Source organism: Diachasmimorpha longicaudata, chromosome 16, assembly GCF_034640455.1.
Source record: "Diachasmimorpha longicaudata isolate KC_UGA_2023 chromosome 16, iyDiaLong2, whole genome shotgun sequence".
In the NCBI taxonomy this organism is placed as follows: domain Eukaryota; kingdom Metazoa; phylum Arthropoda; class Insecta; order Hymenoptera; family Braconidae; genus Diachasmimorpha; species Diachasmimorpha longicaudata.
The window spans coordinates 4730919-4753563 of NC_087240.1; the positions used below are offsets into that span (position 1 = coordinate 4730919).

The 22645-nt window shown below is 40.0% G+C and overlaps 2 protein-coding genes across 3 annotated transcripts in view; one reads left to right on the forward strand and one right to left on the reverse strand.

Annotated features, from left to right (window-relative positions):
- Positions 1–31: 31 nt before the first annotated feature.
- On the reverse strand, positions 32–21684 carry LOC135170117 (mucin-2-like). Of its 2 annotated transcripts, XM_064135638.1 has the most exons (7): positions 21377–21684; positions 9448–9800; positions 8791–8953; positions 7821–7961; positions 6994–7118; positions 973–6836; positions 32–809 (listed from the first exon to the last, which is right to left on the reverse strand). In XM_064135638.1, exons 2-7 carry the CDS (start codon positions 9785–9787, stop codon positions 636–638), a joined length of 6807 nt encoding a protein of 2268 aa, XP_063991708.1. In that variant the 5' UTR covers positions 9788–9800; positions 21377–21684; the 3' UTR covers positions 32–635. The 2 variants fall into 2 exon arrangements, with proteins under 2 accessions (XP_063991708.1, XP_063991709.1); XM_064135639.1 differs by lacking the exon at positions 7821–7961 and having other exon boundaries at positions 21377–21683.
- Positions 6727–22645, forward strand: part of LOC135170122 (uncharacterized) — a 34349-nt gene continuing 18430 nt past the window's right edge. The window contains exon 1 of the mRNA XM_064135654.1: positions 6727–6843. The gene's annotated coding sequence lies outside the window, so the exon portion shown is untranslated. The remainder of the gene's footprint in view (positions 6844–22645) is intronic.

Sequence of the window (22645 nt, forward strand, 5' to 3'; positions counted from 1 at the left end):
CCATTACGAAGAACATAATTTTTCCCTCGTATCATATAGATATTATATTTATTTAAATTCACTTGTGATATAAAAATACTTGGACATAACATGACTATTCAATAGTTATTGATAATAACAGCGTTTTTCTGGGCAGTCACTCATTGTTCATTTAAAAAAAATTAGATTATATGGGAGATGTAATTGTCTATTGGTTTATTTAGTTTTGGGATTTCCCAAAGGAATGTTAGGATTGGAGAAGTGAACGATTAAAATAGGGGAGTGACTGTCCAGGTTAATTCACCTTAAGTTAAAATTTAATAACAGTATATATGCTTTCGTTTGCTGAATAATACCTATTATATACATACATTTCTAGTTTTCTTTTTCAATAGAAATTTGTTTCATCTCATGAATGATTTTTTGATAGAGCATTATGAAACCCACTGGGTAAATTATGCAGCCAATCGTCAATTCTCAAAATCACTGCCTCTTTTCTTAACTCTTATTGAACAAAGTTCCTTTATACAATATTTACATTTCCTCGAATGGGAGAATAGACATTTTTTTAATGAAGAACGAGTATATATGCATTGGGCTTCTGATATTTTTTTTCGACGGAATTGTAATCACAGGATTGAAAATTAATTGAGATTTCAAACTCTTGTTTGAAGTGCTGGGATTGAGTGATGCAGCCAAGATATAACAGGTGCTAAACTTGAGTAAATTGCTGGATACCCTCTTGAGCATCTACTGTGGTGGCTGAGTAAACCCTGGATCTCCCATCTGCCTGTCTCCGTTGCACACATCAATGGTGCCCCTTCGTCATTCTGAGGACAACAGCACTGGTGAGTTTTTTATGTTTTTAAAAAAGAAGAGTATGGGGTAGAATGAAACAGCCTGGGTCTCAAATGACCCCGAGTACTGCATTCTGATTGGCCGAAGTCAATAAAAATAATTATTCTACTAAATATTTCCTAGTGAAATACTTACGTAGCATGTTCCTTTGTCCGTTCCGGTGAACCCAGCGCAGATATAATTTTCCTTAATAAATCCAGCGTAATGACTAGTAGCATTACACTCTTTAGTATCGTAAGTAGGAATTGGCAAGAAGTTGAGCTTCAAATTAACATCTCCATTCATGGGGAATCCCCATCCAGCAGTGACACACAGATCCCTCGGTTGAAACTGTTGACTGGGTAGACAAACAGCACTGACATTTCTCGAGAAAACCAAAGGCTCCAGCAATTCAATGAGCACAAAGTCATTGTCATACAGGAACTGGTTATATTTAACCTCAGGATAAGGAACAATACTCTTGACTTTTGTTGATTGCTGAAGATCTCTTCCGGTTTGCAATTCCCAGTTGGGACTCTGTCGGTGTTTATAAATGCAGGAATAGCTTGCGAGAGCATGCATGGGTCCAAGGACACTTGCTGTGCACGTAGCACCACTTTTGACTTCTCTCAGAAGGGCTACACTTGACCATTGACCTTCTCCAGCAGGTGTACCACCCACTAATCTAGCAGTGGGGCCCTCGCTCTCTTGTGATCCGCAAGTGAATTCTTGGCAGGATACCTTGACTATCTCCCCCGATTCACAGACATCCTTCTTCATGAGATTAGCAAGGAGATTAGAACCAGTTGGAGGTGTCTTCAGCCTCAACACTGAACCCTCCCCAGTATAGACAGTTGTCTGTGTGACGTCAGAGCCAGCATATCCTAGTGCTTTGCAATACTCATCACTTTGAGATTTAGTCCAGTCATCAGAGCAAACAGAGAGTCTCTCACTTCCCATTTTGATTTTCAAAAGTGTCAGTTGTTCTCTGTCATCCGCCTGCGTCTTGTCAATGGTCAAGTTGGCAGCGAGGCAGTTCCACTCGTCAGAATGGTCAGGACAGTGTTCCACACCATCACACACTTGATCTAAATTGACGCAACCCCCTGTTCTACATTTGAATTGATCGACTGTGCAGTCACACAACTTCTCGTCCTCTCCATTGGCGCAATCAGGAAGTCCATTGCACCTTAATGTTTGGGGGATACACCAGTTCTCGGTGGGACAGAGGTATTCGTTGTTTCCACAGCTCTCAGAGCATGAATACTCGTCCTTGTGATCGTCACAATCTGGCCTGCCATCGCATCTCCAGAGGTCGGGAATGCATCTGTTGTTGGGACACTTGAACTCGTCGAAATGACATGTCCAATCGCTGCATTTTTCCTCGTCACTTCCGTCGTCGCAATCGACAATTCCGTTGCAAACTAGGTGACGCTTGAGACATTGGCCACTAGCGCATTGGAAATTACCGGGACAACCGTCTTCCTGGCAGTTGATTTCGTCAGAGCCGTCGGAGCAATCGTTCTCTGAATCACATTTCGAGGAGAGCTCTACGCAATAGGCACCATCGCGTGAAGTTCCGTTCAAACATTGGAACTGGCCGGCGTTGCATTTTGAGAATAACATTGTTGGAAATGGAGCCTCTGGAGAGGTTTCGGCTCCAGGTTTTTCCGCAGAGGTCTCAGTAGGGATTATTTTAGATGGGTTTATTATGAAAGGATTTAGGCTATCGTCCTCCACCTCTTCGTAGACTGGAATCACCTCTGGAGTTGTGCGAGATGGTGTGACATACATTTCCAGTTTAGGAGATTCAGTGGATGAATACCTGATTGAGTCATTTACCTGGGGACCATCATTATCTGATGTAATCTCGACGATCTTCAGTTTTGGTACAGAAGGAGCTCTTTCAGTTGTGGTGACCGATTCTGTTTCTGGCAGTTGTATTTCTGTGGATTCTGGAATTGCTATTGTCCCAGGGAGTTCGTCCCCCTCATCAAGTGGATTAACTCCCAGTAAGTCCTCCGGAATCTCCTCCACAAGTGTTTGTACAGTTGTCGTTGGGAAGAAACGACTGCGATCGAAAGTGACTGGCTCAGGGTCATCAACAATCACCTCTGAAACTGGTTTGATATCTACTGTTGGTGACGTAACTGCTTCGGTTGTTTTATTGTCCTCATCATTATGCACCACATCGGTAATGGGTGGGGTTGAATCACTTGCGGTTATTGTCATTTTCTCCGTTGTACTCTTGACTTCAATAGAATCTTCTGGTGATTGTTCAGAAATTTCTTCTGTAATTGGCTGTGTGGTTGATGTCTCATTGGAAATCATTGGCATCTGCTGGGTTGTGCTCATAATGTCATTGGATTCTGTTGTTTGAAATTCTTCGGGCAAAATTGGCACCTGAGCAGTCGTTTTCGTTTCCAGAGTAGATGCCTGAGTTGTTGTCACTGGTGAACTAACTTCAGCATCGGTTACGATTGAGACAGTTGATTCAATTTTATCAGCTGATTCCGTTGTTGATAAGTCCTGTTGTATTTCCATGGGAAGAATCGGAATTTCTGTTGTGAATCTGTTCGTCTCTTCGTTCTGTTTCTCGATAGCCACTGGTTTGGCTTCAGTGTCAGTCCTAGATGTCGTGCTCTCAGTTTCTGGTTCAATGCTAGCGTCTGCCTCTGGTTTACTTTCCTGCGGAATCATCTTCGTGTCCTCAATCTGCTCGTTAATCGCTGCTGTCTTTATCTTTCTCTCAGAATCCTTGGATACATTTTCATCAACTATATCGTTGTACTGATCCTCAACCGCATTGTCCTCGAATTTACTAGGTTCGTGGGGTGTTTCTGTACTCATTTTCATCGTGACATTCCCTGGTAAACTGACCTTTGACAAATCCAATACATCAGCAGTTTCGGTGCTACCAAGATTAACTTTAATGTCATCGTTCATCATGATATTCAGGTCGTTAACCTGGCTAATATCCGTATCATTGGTGTCATCAGGTTGTCGTGTTTCAACGTCCTCAACACTCAATGATGTCTCAGTACTCGTGTCTACTGCATGCGTGTCATTCTCTGTTGTCGGTATCATCGTTACGTTGTCAACTCCACTTATGTCTTCCTCGCGCGTTGTTCCGGTCTGATGAATAACGTGGGATTGTCCTACCTCGTTGGTCAAGTCCGTGAACTCACTTCCATTTTTATGATTCTCATGATGAATTATCACATCCTCGACAACTGCCGGCTCGAATGGATTTGGGAAGTCTTGTTCGTCTTTGTCTAGACGCGGCGCCTTTTTGGGCATCTCTTTTTCACGAACTACGTCCGGTAGGAAAGGGGACATGTCTTCTTGATGTTTTTCTTCCGCTGGGGGAGCTTTCTCGGGAGATTTCTCAGGACTGCCGTTGGGGAGGATAATTGGGTGCAGTGGATGAGTCGTGGAGAATTCAGGTATTTCTTCCGAGTGCGATGAGGGAGCTGGTGAACTCCTTTGGATTGCATCTGCAGGTGTCTCCAGAGGTTCATGGGTCACGTGCTCAGGGATCAATTCGGGGATAATCTCGTGGATGTGGTGGATGTCATCGAGCTTTTCCGTCGATGTCGGGGCTTCTGTTGATGAGGGGGTGTTCAAGGCTTCGTTCAGAGGCTCAATATTCTTGGAAATATTTTCTGGTAATTTTGGGAAGCTGTTGGGATCATCCTCCAGGGAGGAGTCAACAGACGTTGGTACTGGGTCTGTGGGGTGAACAGTTTCTGGAATATCTGTTCGTGAGTTTGCGTCCGATGATTTTGGTGGTGAAGTAGCTACAGAGCTTTCATCACTTTCAGCTTCGATGGATGCTCCACCTGCTACCCTGGAATGCACATGTAATTCTTCAGAGGGTTGATGGAATCCTGAGAGAATTGGTTCAGGTGTGGTAGTTGGAATTATCTCTGTTGGATGTTCTGGTTGTTCTATGGCCGATGATCCCATTGGAGGTGTCTTTGGAGCATCAGTTGTGGTGTCTACCCTCGGAGAGATGATTCCTGATGGGTCGGTGGGGATCTTGGGCGTAGATGTCGGTTCTGAAGAGGGCTCAGGCTCAGCTGACGGCTCTGAAGAGGGCTTAGGCTCAGCTGGTGGCTCTGAAGAGGGCTCAGGCTCGGCTGGTGGCTCTGAAGAGGGCTCAGGCTCAGCTGGTGGCTCTGAAGAGGGCTCAGGCTCGGATGTGGGTTCGGACGAGGGTTCAGGTACCACAGGAGGTTCTACAGAGGGCACATCATTCGATGTTGGCTCAGCTGTAGGTTCTGCGTCAGGTTCTACAGGTGGTTGTGCCTGAAGAATTAATTGTGTTGTGAAATCGGCGAAGGGTTCACTCGTAGGCTCCGCAGATGGTTCACTGGCAGGGGTCGGCTCACTTGTAGGCTCGGCAGGCCGTTCTTCTGGAGGAATCGGTTTACTTATGGGTTCACCTTCAGAGATGGGTGCTGATGGCTCGCTCTCTGAAATCGGTTCGCTCGTCGGTTCTGCAGATGGTTCACCATAAGGAATTGGCTCACTGGTAGGAACTGTTGTGAACTTTGGTTCTACGGATGACTCAGTTGCAGAAGAAACTGGTTCGCTGATGGATTCTGAAGGCGGTTCAGGTTCTGATGTTGGCTCACTCACTGGTTCCGTCACATACTTTGGTTCTGCAGATGGTTCGGTTGAGGGAGGAACTGGTTCGCTGATCGGTTCGACAGACGGTTCAGCCGCGGAGATTGGTTCACTCGTTGGATCTGCCACAACCTCAGGCTCCGCAGAAGGCTCATTTTCAGGAGGAACTGGTTCACTTGTGGGTTCTGCTTCGGTTGTCGGCTCTGGTGAAGGTTCACTCGCGGGTTCTGCGTGAACGTCTGGCTCAGGTGAAGGCTCACTCTCCGCAGAGGGTTCACTAGTCGGCTCTGGGGACGATTTTGGTTCTGCAGGTGCTTCTACTTCGAAAAATGATGGCGACGGCTCAGTGTTCACTTCAGGTTCAACCGGCAACGGTTCAGAAGTTGGTTCAGCTGCTGGAACGGGTTCAGAAGTCGGTTCAGCTACTGGAACGGATTGAGACGTCGGTTCTGCTGATGATTCCGGTTCCGATGCAGGAATACTTGACGGTTCGGGTGGAGAACTTGGCTCTGGTGATGATTCCATTGGAGTTAATTCAGTACTGGTGCTGTGGGTTGGAGTTACTTCCGGTTCTGGTTCAGATTCCTCAACTGGTTCAACAGTTCCGTGAACTTCATGATGATGATCGTGCTCGTGCATCCAGGGCTCGTTGTGATCGTGTCCTCGAGGTTCGAAGATCGATGCACTACTTCGTCCCTGGACGGTGTCTTCAACTGTTGTGAGTTTTGGCTGTTCAATGTCCATACCAACATCACTCAGATCACCGTCGTCAGTGCAATTCGCTCCAGCTGTATCCAGAGCTTTTCCAGATGGACAAACGCACGTGAATACACCAGTCGTGTAATCAAATTTACAATCCCCGGAACAACTCATATTTTCGTATTGACACTCGTCAATTAGTGGCTTCATATGAACTCTATTGAGGTGGTATTTTCCAATGGTATTTCCATTGTTTCGCAGCATCTTTTCAATGCTCTCTTGCATCATTTCCGGGGTGGATATTGGCGGATAACTGATCCTGAACATTACCTGACCCTCATTTGTAATATTGTATACTTTGATAACAGATGAAGATGATGGAAAGAAATTTTCACGGATATTGTTTTCAATTTCAGCGGATACATCTCGATAAACTCGGGATTTTGGATCCATGAGTTCATCGTTCCACGTGAGGTTGTCCAACCAGATAATGCCATTCAGTGCTTCAGGTACTGTTTTGAATATAGTCTCGTCGGTCGTTGGCCATGGTGTGAAACTGGATGTTTCCGGTGGTGGACTTGACGGTGGATTCTTAATGAACTCCTTGCTTCCGGCGGCTTTGACATCATCGTAAGTCGGTGGTGCATTGTCCAGTGGTTGAGTTGCCTCTTGCGTTAGAATAACACCGGCTGAAAGGTAAGTGGATTAATAAAATATTGAAATACTGGTAATTAGATAGTATAACAACTCCAATTCTGTCCATTAAATCAGACAATTCGTTGGGGGAGTTATGCGCACCAATTACCGAACTAGTGGGATTTTTTTAATATTAAAATTCAATATTACTGGCTGCTAAAATTGCTATTATGAGAGCCACCGCTAGTACGGTTAAGCCAAACCCCCAACAGGCCATTCTCCTCCAGTACGAACTCTTTGACCTCTTGTCCTTGGTGACGTACAATTTTTCACCTCTGAAACACAAATTCATGGGCATTAAACATTTTTACCTGAATTCATTAACAATTTTGAAGCAATTTTATACAGCTTTCCGTTAAGTCTCTGCTCTGGGAGAAGAAAAATAAACATTCTCGAAATAAGTAACCGAGAAAAATCGCAGTATATCCTCAAGTCGACTCTGAAATAAGTCAATTAATCTAGTTTTATCACTTCACCATCCAAATCGATGCAGAAAACAAATTTGAATATTCCAGGGATTAAATTAAATATTCGACCCTTTCTAAAATATAAACATTGACTTCAACATGCGATTTATCTGGTTCAGATGAAATTTATTCTAGAAATTCTTTTCCCAATGCAAGGTCACAGTGTGAGTCATTAGAAAGCTTTCCCCATTGTTACATTGTGCTTTTTTTTTCAACGTCTTTCAATTTCTATACTGAAATGACACATTATAATATTCGATGAATTCCCTCATGATCACCGTTATTCATATTTTATTTTCTGTTTTCTACGTGGATTCCCATGAATACCCGACGCATTTCGAAAGCAGAGGGTGGGAGGGGGTGGAGGGAGGGGAGTTAGTTTGCCATCTGATTTCTTCCAAGGGGAGGAGCGGGGGGAATCCAACTCCGTCAAAGCCAACTCCTAGTTGATGATTTGAGGTTTTTGGGTTGTTTATTCTTGTTGGGTTGGTTTGCGTTGGCGTTTGGTACCTTAGGGCATTCAGCCAATGGGAATAGTCGACGAGTCCAGCGGCGGGGTCTCTCAGGCTGAGTCCCTCGCGGCCAACACCCGGTCCCAAATCGAAACGTACACCAGCTACAGTCGTTTCGACATCTGCGCTTGGGCTGCTGCTAATTATTTGGGATTTCGATAATGAGATATTTTTTTTTACTGCTCCTCCGTTGAAAAAAATGAATTTTCGGAACTGCTGCGGTCAATTTGAAGAGAATTTCGGCGTAATTATGAAGATGTTATGTATATTTTTTTCACGAAAATATATTTCACTTTGATTTTTTTTTTTTGGCTTGTGGAGCGTGGGAAGTTTGCGTGATTGGTTACGACTCTGTGGGACGTAAACCAGAAAATTGATTGAACGATTGGGACATTGTGGTATGTTGCAACAGGGGAAAACGTCATCCAGTCAATTGTTGGATTTTATTTGTAATGAAATCGTGTGAGCATAAATTCAACGATTGGACGTTTAATTGGCATTGGCATTTGTTCTTTCTGATTAATGGAGATCGATTAATGTGACGGGGTGTTAGGGTGAAATTTGAAAGAGAAGGAGAGCTAGACAATGCGAGAGGGAGAAGATCGGCGAGTTTCGGATGTCTTATCCTTCCAGTATCGGGGGGGAGCGTATCACTTTGAATGAAAAATGACACCGACAACTTTTAATACGAATTTTTTACCTCTCTTTTGAGATTCGAAAGCGGATATGAGAGTTGATGAATGGGTTAAGAGTTATTTTATTGAGGAAATCGGTGGAAAGTGAAGAGGAAAAATGAGATAATTAGGTTTCCGCAGAACACTCGCGTGGGATTTTTTTTTTTGGTAAAAATTCTTCGGTTGTAAAGTTTTTCAAGAAAGTTTCCCTTCAAAAAAATACCACACGGAATCATCAGCGAATTTTTACCTAAAAATTTGGTAATTGCAATGAGGCAGAGATTAATCTAGTACCTGATGTACTTCCGATGTTCATTGACTGGTACGAAGTACTCTTCATATGGATCATTTGGTAAATCGCACGCCTCCTGCCCCTTTTGGTGATTGTTTCCGGTAGCGTAGGGCCTCATTGACACCAGCTCGAGATTCACGGCCTCAATTTGCTCCTTTTTACCATCTGCAATATGGAATGAAGTGAGATCAAGGTCACTGAGTTGCCAGGTGAAATTCGACACTTCCTGACCCTCATATTCTCAGTGCATGGGTAAATTGGAACGTTATGAATGGGGGGGAGACACAGGTGACTTTCCGTATGTGTTTTAAAACTCGTTTTGGAATCAATCGCACGCGTTCTTCAAGCGTGAATTAATTCAACATTGAGAGAAAAATTAATGAGTTATCCAGCAAGTCCTGTTTGGGCCAGCAAAATCTAGCTAAATGTTACTGGAAAAATTGAGGTATTGCATTCCAAGTGAGTCAATGACTGACCTTCACTCACTCGAAAATTGATCTCTTGAGGGACTTCAGAAATTTTTTTTTCATCGTTTGGATAATTTTTTCTGTTAAAAAAATTCTGATAAAAATTTTTCGATCTCATCTAGACTTGGAGATAATTCGAGAACATTAAAATGAGTTTCCTATTCACATGGAATGCGAATCGTGAGAGCTTACCAGTTGTTTGAACGCTGGCAACACTATTATTCAAAAAGCTCGCGTCATCGGCGTTACCATTGGCATGTATTCCATTGACCTTAGCAGGATTTTGACTCTTCTCCGTATCCCCAGGCACTTCGATTCGCGTTTCAGTCTTGTATTGAGCATCACTATCTTTCCTAGTTGGCTCTACATAGTGCTGGGACACGAAGGAATGTCCATTGCCAACTTGTGAGGAAGTGTTATTGTCTGGTGACTTGCTTCTCTGATCCTCCCGATTACTCTCTGTGCAGCTGTTTTCGTGAGATTCTTCCTCACTGCTGAATGCAGGGTTGTCAGTGCCACCAGAGTCCGACATTTTGTCTAAAGCACTGATAACAGATGGAAAAACAAAATTTCTTCAGATAATGGCAATAACTCTCTCACCAGATTTTTCTTCCCTCGTATTACCCCACATCGAACACGATATATTCACTATATCTATATTATTGTTATTTATTTATCAATACACAGGGGAGTGCTCCCCATGAAGGGGTGGCTTGGTGATACAAAAAAAAAACCTGGCAAAATTTTGAAAACAACAAAAAATCGAAAATTTGCTCTCGTTGCGAAACAAATAAAATAAAATATATCAGATATATCCGGAATATATGTCTGCACATATATATATATATATTAGATATCCTCAGAGCATATACACATATACATATATACTAAATATGTTGGCGGTCAAAAATGCAATGTGTCAGATATAATTATTCGCATATACATATTTTGCGTGATGGGCCAGCAATTTGAATTTGTAAATATTGGGAAGGATCAAACGAACGTAAAAACAATTTTTTCCTCTCACGTGAGGGTTTATAGAGACTCTGGTGTGTGATGCCCGTGAGACCGGCTACCCGGGCGTTCCCAGACGATGTTTTGTCTCAACTCTTTTTTTATTTATTTTTTTTATTTCTTTACGTTTTTTGCCAATTCTTCTTTGCGTACCTGTACGCACATCCCGAGCTGCATGCACCCACAGTAGAGGGCAACAAAAAAGCTTTAAAAATTTAACGGTCCAGGGTCTTTACGTATGTATGAGAAATTGCGATGATGACGCAAACAAAAATAGCACTTTTGTATCAGATGTCCATTAAATAAGTGATAGATTGGGTGATGGCATTTTGAGATGATTAGGGCCGGAGGTAGACTTTGAAAAGTGAAGGTTTTCCTCTAGGAAATCATTAATACCGATAAGTTGTTCCTACGATTTTTTATGTTTGAAAATGTGGAGGATGTGAGTGCGCCTGTGTGAAGAGGTAAAAGTGGTTGACCCTGAAAAAGCCGGCCACAAAGAACCCTGATTCACCGAAGGGCTACCAAAGGCACGCGTGACGGCCGAAACAACTTATAGCCCTATGCGTTTGTTGCAGAAATCGACGAGGAGGAAGGGAAAAAATAAATGGACAAATAAAGAAAAAGATATGGAAAAAAAAAATTGAAACAAGAATTGAGTTTAGTGCGCAGGGCGTTGGCTCGGCAATTTCAAATCGGCAACAATGCCCCAAGGGACCCGCAGGATAAAGAAACTTTTTATCACGTGGAAACTAGTCTGACGAGAGTGGGAAAACCATTCGCAGGACTATTTTATTATTGATAATATCTACTGAGAAATGGCGGAAGCCACAACGGCAAAACATTCTTTTCAACGTGTGGTCATGAATGCTTAATGGCTGGTTTTACGAGTAGGCACTTCAAAGGAAAATATTGAGAGAATTATTTGGAAATGGTGATAACATTTGTATTCTTGTACTGTATTTTATTTGATAGTTAATTTATTTGCTAGGGAAGAGGCAACAATTTTTCACGGCTCAAGGATGTCTGTGACAAATTGTAAACCGACGAAGTTCAGAATTTTTTGCTCAACGAGTGCTCGCAGGAGACTATTTTTTTGTGTTGGAACATTCAACTCAAAATTATTATTTATCAATTAATAATTTGCTATGAGATAAATTTCATGATTCGAAGTAATTGCAAAATATTCCCTCAACGTCGGAGAATTCAATTTTCGGTAAATAGATAAACATTCTTAGTTATAGTTATCATCGTATAATAAAACTCTTTCTCCATTACTGACATGCAATAGAAACTGTGATTTTGACTGACTAATCGCACAAATTCGCACACGATATTTATCCCGTGAGGATCGCACGTCAGTCTTACTTTCATGCATGAGAGATGTGTCTGGAGAAAAATCTAAAACCGGTTTGACACATCGAATTGCCAGCTTCTAAATCATATATTCAATTCATCATCTTTGCACCATTGGTGGCTCCTCAGGATTAAATTTTTTCACCAGTGATAATTGCAATATCTAGAATTTTTGTCCACAAAATAACGCAACAACACCTTCTGAAGTGAACAGTGAGAGGGTTGAGGCGAACGGTACTTCTCTCGTAGAAAATATATCACGTTGGCTTCATCAAATGACCTTTTCAACAGCAAAAGGAAGATGCCTCTCAATGCACCATTCTATCTTACGTTTTCCACTTTGAAACCTATACTTTGTACCGCTGAATCAAATGCACCTTCGGTTACTCAAGAATACTTTACTTTCTACATTCTTCGCGAGACAATACCTCTACACCCACGACATGGCGTGCCAACTTATCCCCAGTACTACTGGTATGAGGCATAATAACGAGAATAAATTAGTTATCCAACATGATACACGCGCACACCACCAACACGCGGTCGACTAAAATTTGATATATCGTATTCCTTAATGAAATAAATGATTTTTTTCAAAATTATCAAGAGGTTGTTACCTCGCGATAATCATGCAATAAGGTTTTCACGGAATTTTATCCACTGCGATCTAATTACCGAAGGTATATCTGAATTACAAATTAATTAATATAAATAATAATATTTCCTGGCATTTCATATAAATGGGAATTAATCCACTTAAATTTTTTTAATCTACAGAGTAGGATAGATCGTTGACATATGTACGCACACACGTACGAACATAAAATCAAAAACCCAAATTTCCAATCGAAATAAAAAAAAAACTATTTTCATTAAAATATTTTTTTTTGTTACGCGAGTTGATAAAGCTCCAGATTTTTATCTATTGGAGAGTGATTGAAATGATCTGCAAATAGGTGGTAATGTATCGATGTTTGTATACAACAGACTGAAACAAAAAATCAAAAAAAAAAGTATAAACGACTGCTTGATTAGAAAGTGGGACAAACTTGCAGTGACAGGCTCGTGTTCGCCGGCGGGTAGGTATCTCGCCAATAACCAAACACTTACATAACATTCAATATATATCTCAAGGATACATAGTAACATATGCATTGGTCTGACCAGGGATCTGCCTGGAAGATCACTCATCTGTCTTTCAGCGGTGGAAATGTCCAATCAATCAAATAAAATTATTTTCATTTTTTATTTTTATTCTTTACGAGTTTTTCATTTCATCACTGACGAGTCATAAAAAACCTGAACTGTCGGAAGTGGATACGCGTAAGTGCAAAGTGGAAATTCTGCCGAAGTCACCGAACGGCATTCCTAGACCCAACACTATCCACAATCCTTTCCTTATCGCATTCTTCTGTGTATTTAGTCATTAGTTATATTGATAAAAAATTACGGTTACATTTGTGCTTTTTGCGCTGTAGGTTTTCGATCACAATGATTCCTCCGTCATTTCGAAAGTTTTGGATCACGTGTCAATGAAAATTATACCGCAGATATCCCCAAATACTTGAAATAATCTAGTGACAATAATTTCCACTAAAATATTCGAATTCGAAATAAATTGAAGAGGAAAAAGGCCACAAATTTTGTTGACAGTAAAAATAAATCTCCAGATATTCCCAAGATCGATTAATCACCCAAAGAGGTACCCTTCACTTTTCGAAAAACTTGGAAAGTTAATTAATAACAAATCGTACAAATATTGAATGAGTTTCTACGAAATTCAACGTTTTCCCCAGCTCGGAAATTATTTGACGTTAATTCACTTCGTCAAAGTGAAAATGGAAAAATCCATCGGGACTTCTTCTCATCTAGACACCGGAAAATGATTCTCATTGCCATACACAGCATCAGCATATATTCACTAAGTGAACGGCATAATATCCTAGTGGTACTTAGACTCTCTACGACATTCGACGATAGGTCTCTCCCAAGAAATGAAAGTAGACATACAACATACACGTGCGCGTATATGTCAAAGACGAAACGACCTTGCGTTGTCCTCTATACCCACCGAGATCTCTAAAACCAGTTAAAGATCAAAAACTCGATATTATTAATTTATCATTATCATTCAATCCTCGGGTCAATTATAATTTACTGTGGGTGGAATTCCAGACTCACTGGAGGCGTCCTTGTGATAGTTAGTTGACGATGTTGAAAGTCTCAATACCGTTTTTATACATTTTCTCAGTTGCCACCAGGAAAAGAGAGGATACAGTAATAGACAAATAGAGACATTCGTCCCGGACGCTTATTGGCGCCTGTCAGGACGGGCACCATCTGCAGCGCGAGGGAAGGCTGATCATTACAGACAAAAACGTCTGTATCCACTCAAATATGGGATGAACAAGTGGAAAAATCCTGTGCCTTCGAATTCCGTGAAATTTCAATTTCCCGATTAGATTTGGTCATTAGGGTTTTTTATTATGACGTGAAAAAATACCGGCGAACAGGGCAAAATGGACCATTCACACTTTTAGTCCTCTCCCACGAAACGATCTCTTTTTTTGTGAATTCGTCGATGACGTGTTCTTTGCTTCATCCAACAATGAACGTGAGACAATATTTTTTGATATTTTTCTCTAAAACGATTCCCGGATGACGTAATTGAATATTTCAGTGATGAGTTATGGAGATGGGCTTGAAAAAAAAGATTTTTTATAATTATCATCGTGTTTATCTCATCGGGGCGTTGATTTAGAGGAGGATGTTAAAGAACCTTTTTTGTAGATAATTGAATTGTCTACAAAAAGTGTTTACTGACATTTTACTGTAAAATCACTCAGTAACGATATAATTACATAGCGAGGTGGAGAACAACGGACGAGACTTGAAATATGACAATCGATTTTCAGTGATAATTATTTTTTAATTTTTTTATTAATGTGTATAGGGAAATATATAAAAAAAGAGAGACCATGTCTATGTAAAACGTTTTACTGACTGATCTCAATTTGTCAAATTGCCGCAGTGAAAGTTCGTATCAAAGCCAATTACTGCTCCGTAATTAATTTTCGAAATAAAACAACAAAAAAATCTGAAAAAAAATCATAAAAGAAATACATATATCATCTACGGATATTCATCTAATTTTGTTCACAATGTGAGTGATCCAATCGGTGGAGAATCCTCAGACCTGAATTTTCCACTTCAACAACGATTTGTCCAATTTAAAAATATTGTACAAATGATCTCGATGAAATAAGAACGACGTAATTATCACATGTAGAAAGGAAATTCACTCATGCGTTCTCATCAATTTTTTATCGAGGTAAAAAAACTTGAGACAATAGTGCAACATAACGATCGATTCAATCATCATTATTATCGTTAATAACCCATACGTGTTTCTGGTTAATTAAAATAGTGGCAGGATAGTGATGACAGTAATCACAATTACTGGACACGAAGTGATGCAGCGAGGAGTTGACAAATGTCAATTTCCACCGGATGAATTGACTCACGACTGTCTCGTCTTCGCTCTTGATTGCACAATTATAATACTGAGATGAGAATTATCACTAATTATCCGCATTTATCGCGATTAAGTGGAAAGATAGTGTAGCAATTCGATGCAATTCAAAGTTCTTCTAATTTGAAGATTAAAAAATTTATGCATTAATTGAGAAACAAGGAAATTATTTTTTTTTATTTTCCAGTATTGAAGTCGGAAAAATACGTCTTAAGTCCACAATCAAGTTATCAATTAATTCAGAAAACTCACGGTTTTTCCAGAAAAATTGCTGTCAATGAATAATTTGAAAGTTTCCTCACAATGAATTTTCATTTACTTTAAACAGACTTTTGAAATTAAGACATTTCCACAGGAGTGGAGACAGTTTTTGCTCCCTCTGTCCACCGTTTTCCGCTCCTGACTTTATTATTAAATAATAATAATGATGGCGGAATCCACGTTGTGCTACACATGATACGGGCTATTAAAAATCCCGTTGCCGGATAAATCAGAATTTTCTCGATATATGCGTGTGTTGGAGACTGAATCAAGCGACACTTTCACTTGCAAACCTTGCATCCGCACCCATACCCTTATCCTCGACAACTCCGCTCGTCTAGTCCCACCGGTTTAATAGCATTTTACGCGAATATTCAATCATGCTCGTGAGGGCACCAAGATATTGGATGGAAATTCAAGATCGACGAAATTTCTGGTTACAAACTGGTTGGTCTTGTGAGGTATGGGACAGGAAATGAGGTGAAATGGAAAAATCTTCTTTGAGATTGAACCTGGTCATTTTCTCCACAACTTAGTGTATTCATGAAGACGTCAAGAGTTTGAATTTTTTTTTGTGGAAGTGAAAGCAACGGAAGAGTGAATTTTCAGTTTTACTTTCGAGAATTCTTGACAAAAGTTTCCTGCTCCCAGAGCTACGGATATTGGGAAATATATGACTGAAAATATTTTCCACTAAATAACGTTCCGTTTTTAGAACGAAAATCGGGGCCGATAATCAACGGAGTTGAACTAAAATTAAAAATTCTAAATTGAAAAATCAGAGCTGTATATTTTAATTAAGAGGCTTATTAGCATCATCCAATTACACGATTGTGTGAAATTTCACGTCGATCTATCCGATAGCTCTCGAGATAAAGTCATCAAAAAATCTTCTTTTTCACAATTACCACATTGTTATTTCACTCTCGATTTCGCCATGGTAATGACTCAAAAGGTCACATAACACGAGGATATGTTTTTTTACATCATCATTTTACAGAATATGGCAATGAAATTGATAGCAATAAAATAAAAATAAATATATTACCGGTCGAGTCACGGTCTGCCCTTACAACTGATAAATTTATCCAAACGTTTACAACATTTTTTTCGAATGAAAAAAAAAATAGTCACCATTTTCAAGGAATCGATACATTCTCTCTATTTTGATCAGCCAATATCCGGGTGAATTTCCTGCGCATACACTCGCCTTTTATCTCGCCCACTGTTACCGTAACTCAATATCCTTTCGATTCCTGAGGATCTGCAATAGAAACATTAAAAAATCCGCTCAAACCTCCAGGCGTTGACCATTAATTTTCCAACAATGAGTTTCCACATCGAACGATTAAGAATTCTCGACGTTTGCGAATAAATATTACGAAACAATCCACCAATTTATAACCCACTTCATTCCTTCGACAGTAAATTCCCCGAGTGCGTAAATTGACATAGAAATCCACTTCATCACATGTTTATAATTCCGTCTCGTCAACTTACACGTCCTCAATAACGAATAATAATATGGAAAATCATGTAATGAATCATTTGGATTTATGAATCCTTGAATTCTCAATTTTTCATTTTCCGGTCGTTAGAGAATGCGATTAGTCAATCAAAATCACCGAGATGACTGCGAAAAATTAATAAAAACGGAAGTTGTCTTAATCAAGGATCATACGCTTCCGGAATCGGAGGTCAATCTTCCAGTCGTAACATATGGTAATGACAGTCCTTTGATACCGATGAATCATTCCTTCAATCAGCGAAAAAAAATTGGCGAATAAAGCGGAGAGCCAGTGAGCAATGAAATTCAATCGATTATCGTCGGGATGAAAAAGTCAAATTGACTCTCCAGTTTGCGAGATTGCGAACGCGACAGGGAAGAAAGGAATGGAAATGAAGGTGGGAAAAAAAACACATCTATATACACCACCACGCCGGTTCCATAATCAGAGCGACACCGCATGACGTAATCAACTTTGTAACCGTTTCTGGTCTCCGGGTTGAACACACGAGAGATGATAATTGAGAGAAAAAAAAATAGCTCGTCCTCGTGGGTTTTTTTGTCTATCTGAGACCTCTCCCGACCGAGCACGAATTCTAGAGACAACTATCACGAGGACCTGATGATGATGATGATGATGATTCACTATCCGCACTGTCCCCTAGGTAACTTATAACTAAATCCACAATTTAAAAGTTCGTTTTTGGATGGGGAAAAATTTTTTTGTCACCGAAACTCGAACCCAGTCGACTCTGGAATTTTCGTAATAATTTTATTATGAAAATTTTGACTCGAAGAGCTGGATAAAGGTCTGTAGACACCCGGTAGACTAGATGTGGTTGTATAAACGTTACGAAGGCAGGGAATTGCTTCAGGTCCATTCGGAAGTTTATTACCAATGAAATTGTTATGACCAAAAAAAAGAAAACCACTAATAAGACAAAAAGTAATGGTCACATGCCTTCTATCAGATCGACTGGCTGGAGGCTCTGATGGTTGTCCCCTCATCTAGCAGCTTTATAGTCATTGCAAATAATTTTTTTTGTTGCGTTAAAAAATGGAAATAGGAATATCCTTTGGCAAATAATTTCAAGAAATATAAAAGAAGATTTTCTAAATTTTCTATCTCTTTTTAAAAAATATCTGAGGAGGGAAAGATCAACAGAAAAATCTAATTCGATTCAGTTTATCTGGTGCACATCTCAAAGAATAATTTAATTAATTAACTCGATCGATCTTTCTATTTATTTTGGATGGTTCCTACATAATTAGAGGGAATTATGGCAACTTGATATGTTTGGCTCACAAAAATTTTGTTAAGAGAGTGGAACCAATCACTACAATTTTCTGTGATACGATGTTCACGCAGTCGAAATTTTTTCCCCCATTTTTTTGAGGCAATTGACTTTACAACCTTCACCGACCAAAATAATATGCGAAATCGATCCAGTATTTAATGAGACCCACTTTTCAGTGGTTCCAAGACACATTTTTGGATGATGAAAGTCAACCATCTCCACAAGACCAACTTTTACATGGTGAAAGTGCACATTTACGAATCTCTCCCACAGCGTATGTTCAGTCTTTCATTAAGCCCTTTAGTGTATAATCTGAGACAATATCACATGAATAATTTTTATTATTCGTATTGTTGCGTAAAGTTTGTAAGAAACTACTCATTGATTTTTTGAAATGTTCTGACAAATTTACTGTCGATAATTTTGAATGTCACAAGTCGCCTTTCTGGTGCTGAATTAATTTTGGATTATTTAACTTAATCGTATTGTGCAATCAGCGTATCTTAGGATTTCACAACTTGAACAAATATGAGATTTAATTAAAGCCGATCTCTTAAGAATTTGGGAAGTTGTTTGTAGAGAAAGGAAACATTTTGGAAATTTTTGTCAAGCGTTTCCATAAAAATTCCAGTAACATAAAAAATTTAGTGTTTGCTGGCGAAGTCAATGACTATTGTAAATTTTATTAATGAAAGTTGTAAAAATTCAGGGGAATGTAATCCTGAATTTTAATTATTTATCATTTTTACATGATTTGATGTAGAATATTCAGGAGGTGATTTAAAATTCAAGAGAAAATAACCGAAATTATCAGTTATAATGGAAGAGATCGGTTTTGCTGATTAAAATTCTCGCACACGCACCGCCGGAGCTTTGATTGGACATCATATCGCGATCGGTTCTGCGCTGGAAAACTCGAAGGAACATCCAATAAATTTTGAAGGCTCGGGAATCCGCGGAAGAGAATTATTGTTATAAAAAAATCCATAACAAGATTTATTTTTTATTTCTGCGAGTTGTGTGTTTCTGCATCACCTCGACTGCTGCATTTTGCTTCGGCGAATTCGAGAGGAAGAATATCAGCATATCTCATACAAGAGCATTACAATTATCAGGTATTTCCCGATCACGTAAAGGAGTCCAGTTTTCCAGGTTAAAATTTTTCCTGAACAATTCCTCGGATTTCTTTGTAAATATTTCCATAGACTACCGCCCATTAATGGGATGAGTTGCATCAATACATGACGAATGATGAATGATCAAACATGAATTAACTAGTTAGCCACTCGAAAAAGGGGACCCCACGTTGCTCAACTATGAATACCCTCGGGTGTGAGTCAATGACGTCATTCACTATTGTTCAAGCGGCCTAGTATGAACTCTCGAAAGGTGCATCGACACTTGAGCCCAGCTCTTACCCAAGTTAAACATCTAAATTGCGATACTGATTCTGACGACATTTCTACCGACAAAATCAGACTAGACTGAGTGCAATTTTTTAAAGAAATTCGTTTTTTTTTAATTAAGAAACTTCTGACTCGAAAATTGTCAAGAAAGTCATATCTTTCCGGGGAATTGTCCTCTCTATGATCAACATAGAGTTGATGCTTCGTGACCTTCGTATCCTGGGATAACTTCCACCCCCACATTTTCAAAATTATTGAAAAAAAAATGGATCCAAATGCTGAATGAATTTTTTAACCGAAATAAAATTAAAATCTAAATTATTATATTTTTAATATAACTTCTCGTATTGTATATAACTATATAAACGCATGGTTTTATGTGACGAATACTGTCAATAAATAAATAATCCACTTGCTCCAAAAATGATGATAATTTATTAATAACAAAAATCTGATCCCGCGAATCAACTCTAGCCGAACAAATTCCCCAATTTTCTGTTCTAAAATCCAAAAGATTTCCCTCCAAAAAATTCTTGACTTGATTAAAAAAATTAGCTTCTCATTATCAATTAATCTATCGACTCAGATTTTCTGCCAGTGCTCCCTTCCACCCAAACCTCTTCGACAATAAATTTTGATTCCATTTCCGCGATTCTGCCACCATTTCACTCCCCAAAATCGCCCCTAAACATTATTCCACCCCATGACCCACCACCCCAGCTTCCCCATATCTCCCACCCTCCCCCACTATTCCAATCCAAAAACAAAACCATAACCCACCCCCGTATCCACAATGAAACCATAAAAAATACGAGTCTAAGTCACCGTAAAATGATAACCGCCCGAGTATCTGCATTTAGAAAATTTTCTAGTCTTCAGCAAATGGAAACCGGAATCGTGAGAAGAACTCGGGAGGATCTTCATGGCGCCCGGAGGGCTCTACGTCTGCATTGTGCCCAACAAAAAGGACTAAAACAATTCTTAACTTTCTGCAATGGCCCTCGAACCATCTCCACGAGAGGACGTGAAAGAAAAAAAAAATAAATAAAAATAAAAAATAAAACAAAGCACATAAAACCCATGGGTGCTGTGTACAAGGTACATGCAATCTATGGGCTAGTGGTAATATGCACGTCACGCCATCCTTTCCTGGGTGAATATATCGATGCTCACGTATCAACCGTCTCGTCCTATTCCCTCTCACCACCCCTCAGTCACCGGATCCTTTTGTACCTAACCTTTCCACCTGTGGCTCTTATTCATTTCCTCCTGTCTTCGACACGCTTGGAATCACAATTTTAACTTGTAACCGACCATTAGAACCCCCTCCCCCACCCCCTCCATGTATTACTGTATTCACAGGTAATTCACCATTCGATGATTTGAAAATTATTTGGAATTAAATAAAAAGTAAGAATACCCCGACGATAAATACTTTCCAATGGAATCAATCACTCGACGGTGCGATATCGTGTCAACGTTCCCCTGGAAAATCCGCATTAATTACGGGAAATTAATTAAATCGGTTATTTGGGAGTTTTTACGGCACTTAAATGTCAGCGGAGCCGCGCACGCAAAAGATCATCTCCTCACCCGGCATTAAAATCCCCAAATGTCAGTAGAAATCTCCGCTCTCAGACTCGTGTCAATCCGCTGTCTTAATTGCCCCTCATTACCCCATCACATACCGATCATTTTAATTAATCGTGTGACTTATTTGTTCTGGTGATTTCCCAAAATGACTTACCTTGGGTTAACTAGATATTCATGTCACTCGGCACAAAAAAAAATCGATTTTGTTCTTGTTAATCACACACAACAATCCAGTTAATGAAAAAAATATTCCATACACTAATGCAATAATGTGCGGTCTCGACGCTCCACCGACTACTGACCGGTATATCCTCGGCGGCTCCGGCGGTTTTACCTGCCAGTTGAAAAAAGGTACGCGGCGGTGGGGAAAGAGCGGGAAAGTCTTTCAAACAGACCTCCAAAATTTATCGATTAATAAATGCAGAACGCACCCCACCACGAGCCATTGAATTACGGAAATAATTCGACGATTGAAATTAGAACAAATTACTCTTCTTCCACGATGGGACGGGATTAATTTTTCATGGAGGGGTATAAGATAAAGGTAGAGATTACCTGAGAACTCGCGCACGCGCAGAGGACGTAGGGCTTGGTGGGAGTTATAACCGCCTTGAAAACCTGTTTACAGGACTTTTAATGGCACCTGCAGGTGGCAGCACCTGATCCAAAACAATTTTTCGGCGAACCCTCGCCCTTTTGTCCCATGTTACGTCGCGCGACGACCCTAGTTCATCCATGACCTCGAGAAAATTATCGGACAGGTGTTTCCGGGTGATGAGGGAGATCAATTCCAACGGAAAATACCTGCGATCTTCGTTTTTTCAAATACCATGACCTTGTGGAGTTGTCAATCATCGCAAAGCGGATGAGACTACTATTTTAATGAATTAATTATTGTCTGTTAGTGTAGCCAATCCTTCATTCTCCACTTATCGATGAATTTTCCGACTTAATAATTACAAATCAGACAAGAATTGAAATTGCTGTTGTCCTGGGGATCGTCCCCGGGGAGAAGTTCCAACGGTAATTTCCACTACAATTTTTTACTCCAAAAAAAAATAATATTTACTATTTCAAAATTATCCGACGAATTTTGGGTTGGGGGGACCAATTGTCCAGGTACCGCTTGTCTTGGAACCCGGGGGATATCGTGAGCCTTAAAAATAATCGTTTTCTCTCTCTTTAATCGGGTTTTCTTTTGACACAAATATTTCTATTGCAACAGCTATGAGTTCATTCTCTAGTCATGACTAACACACATATGGTATGTCGATTTTTACAATTGTGGTTGGATTTTGCGTGGGTGTAACGAACTATGGTTCAATGGTTTCGAGTTAACTTTGAGTATTTCTTGTCCTCTGGTGCACATGGTAGCCAATGCACGGGTTATCAGCAGGTAGACGACCCGCGTGACTCACTCAGA

Coding starts and splice junctions, on each gene's coding strand:
- LOC135170117 (XM_064135638.1), bottom strand. CDS start 9,787: ATGTCGGACTCTGGTGGCACTGACAACCCTGCATTCAGCAGTGAGGAA. Junction 8,954..9,447: donor TGCCAGCGTTCAAACAACTG/GTAAGCTCTCAC, acceptor TCCATATTGCAG/ATGGTAAAAAGGAGCAAATT. Junction 7,962..8,790: donor GAACATCGGAAGTACATCAG/GTACTAGATTAA, acceptor CCAAATAATTAG/CAGCAGCCCAAGCGCAGATG.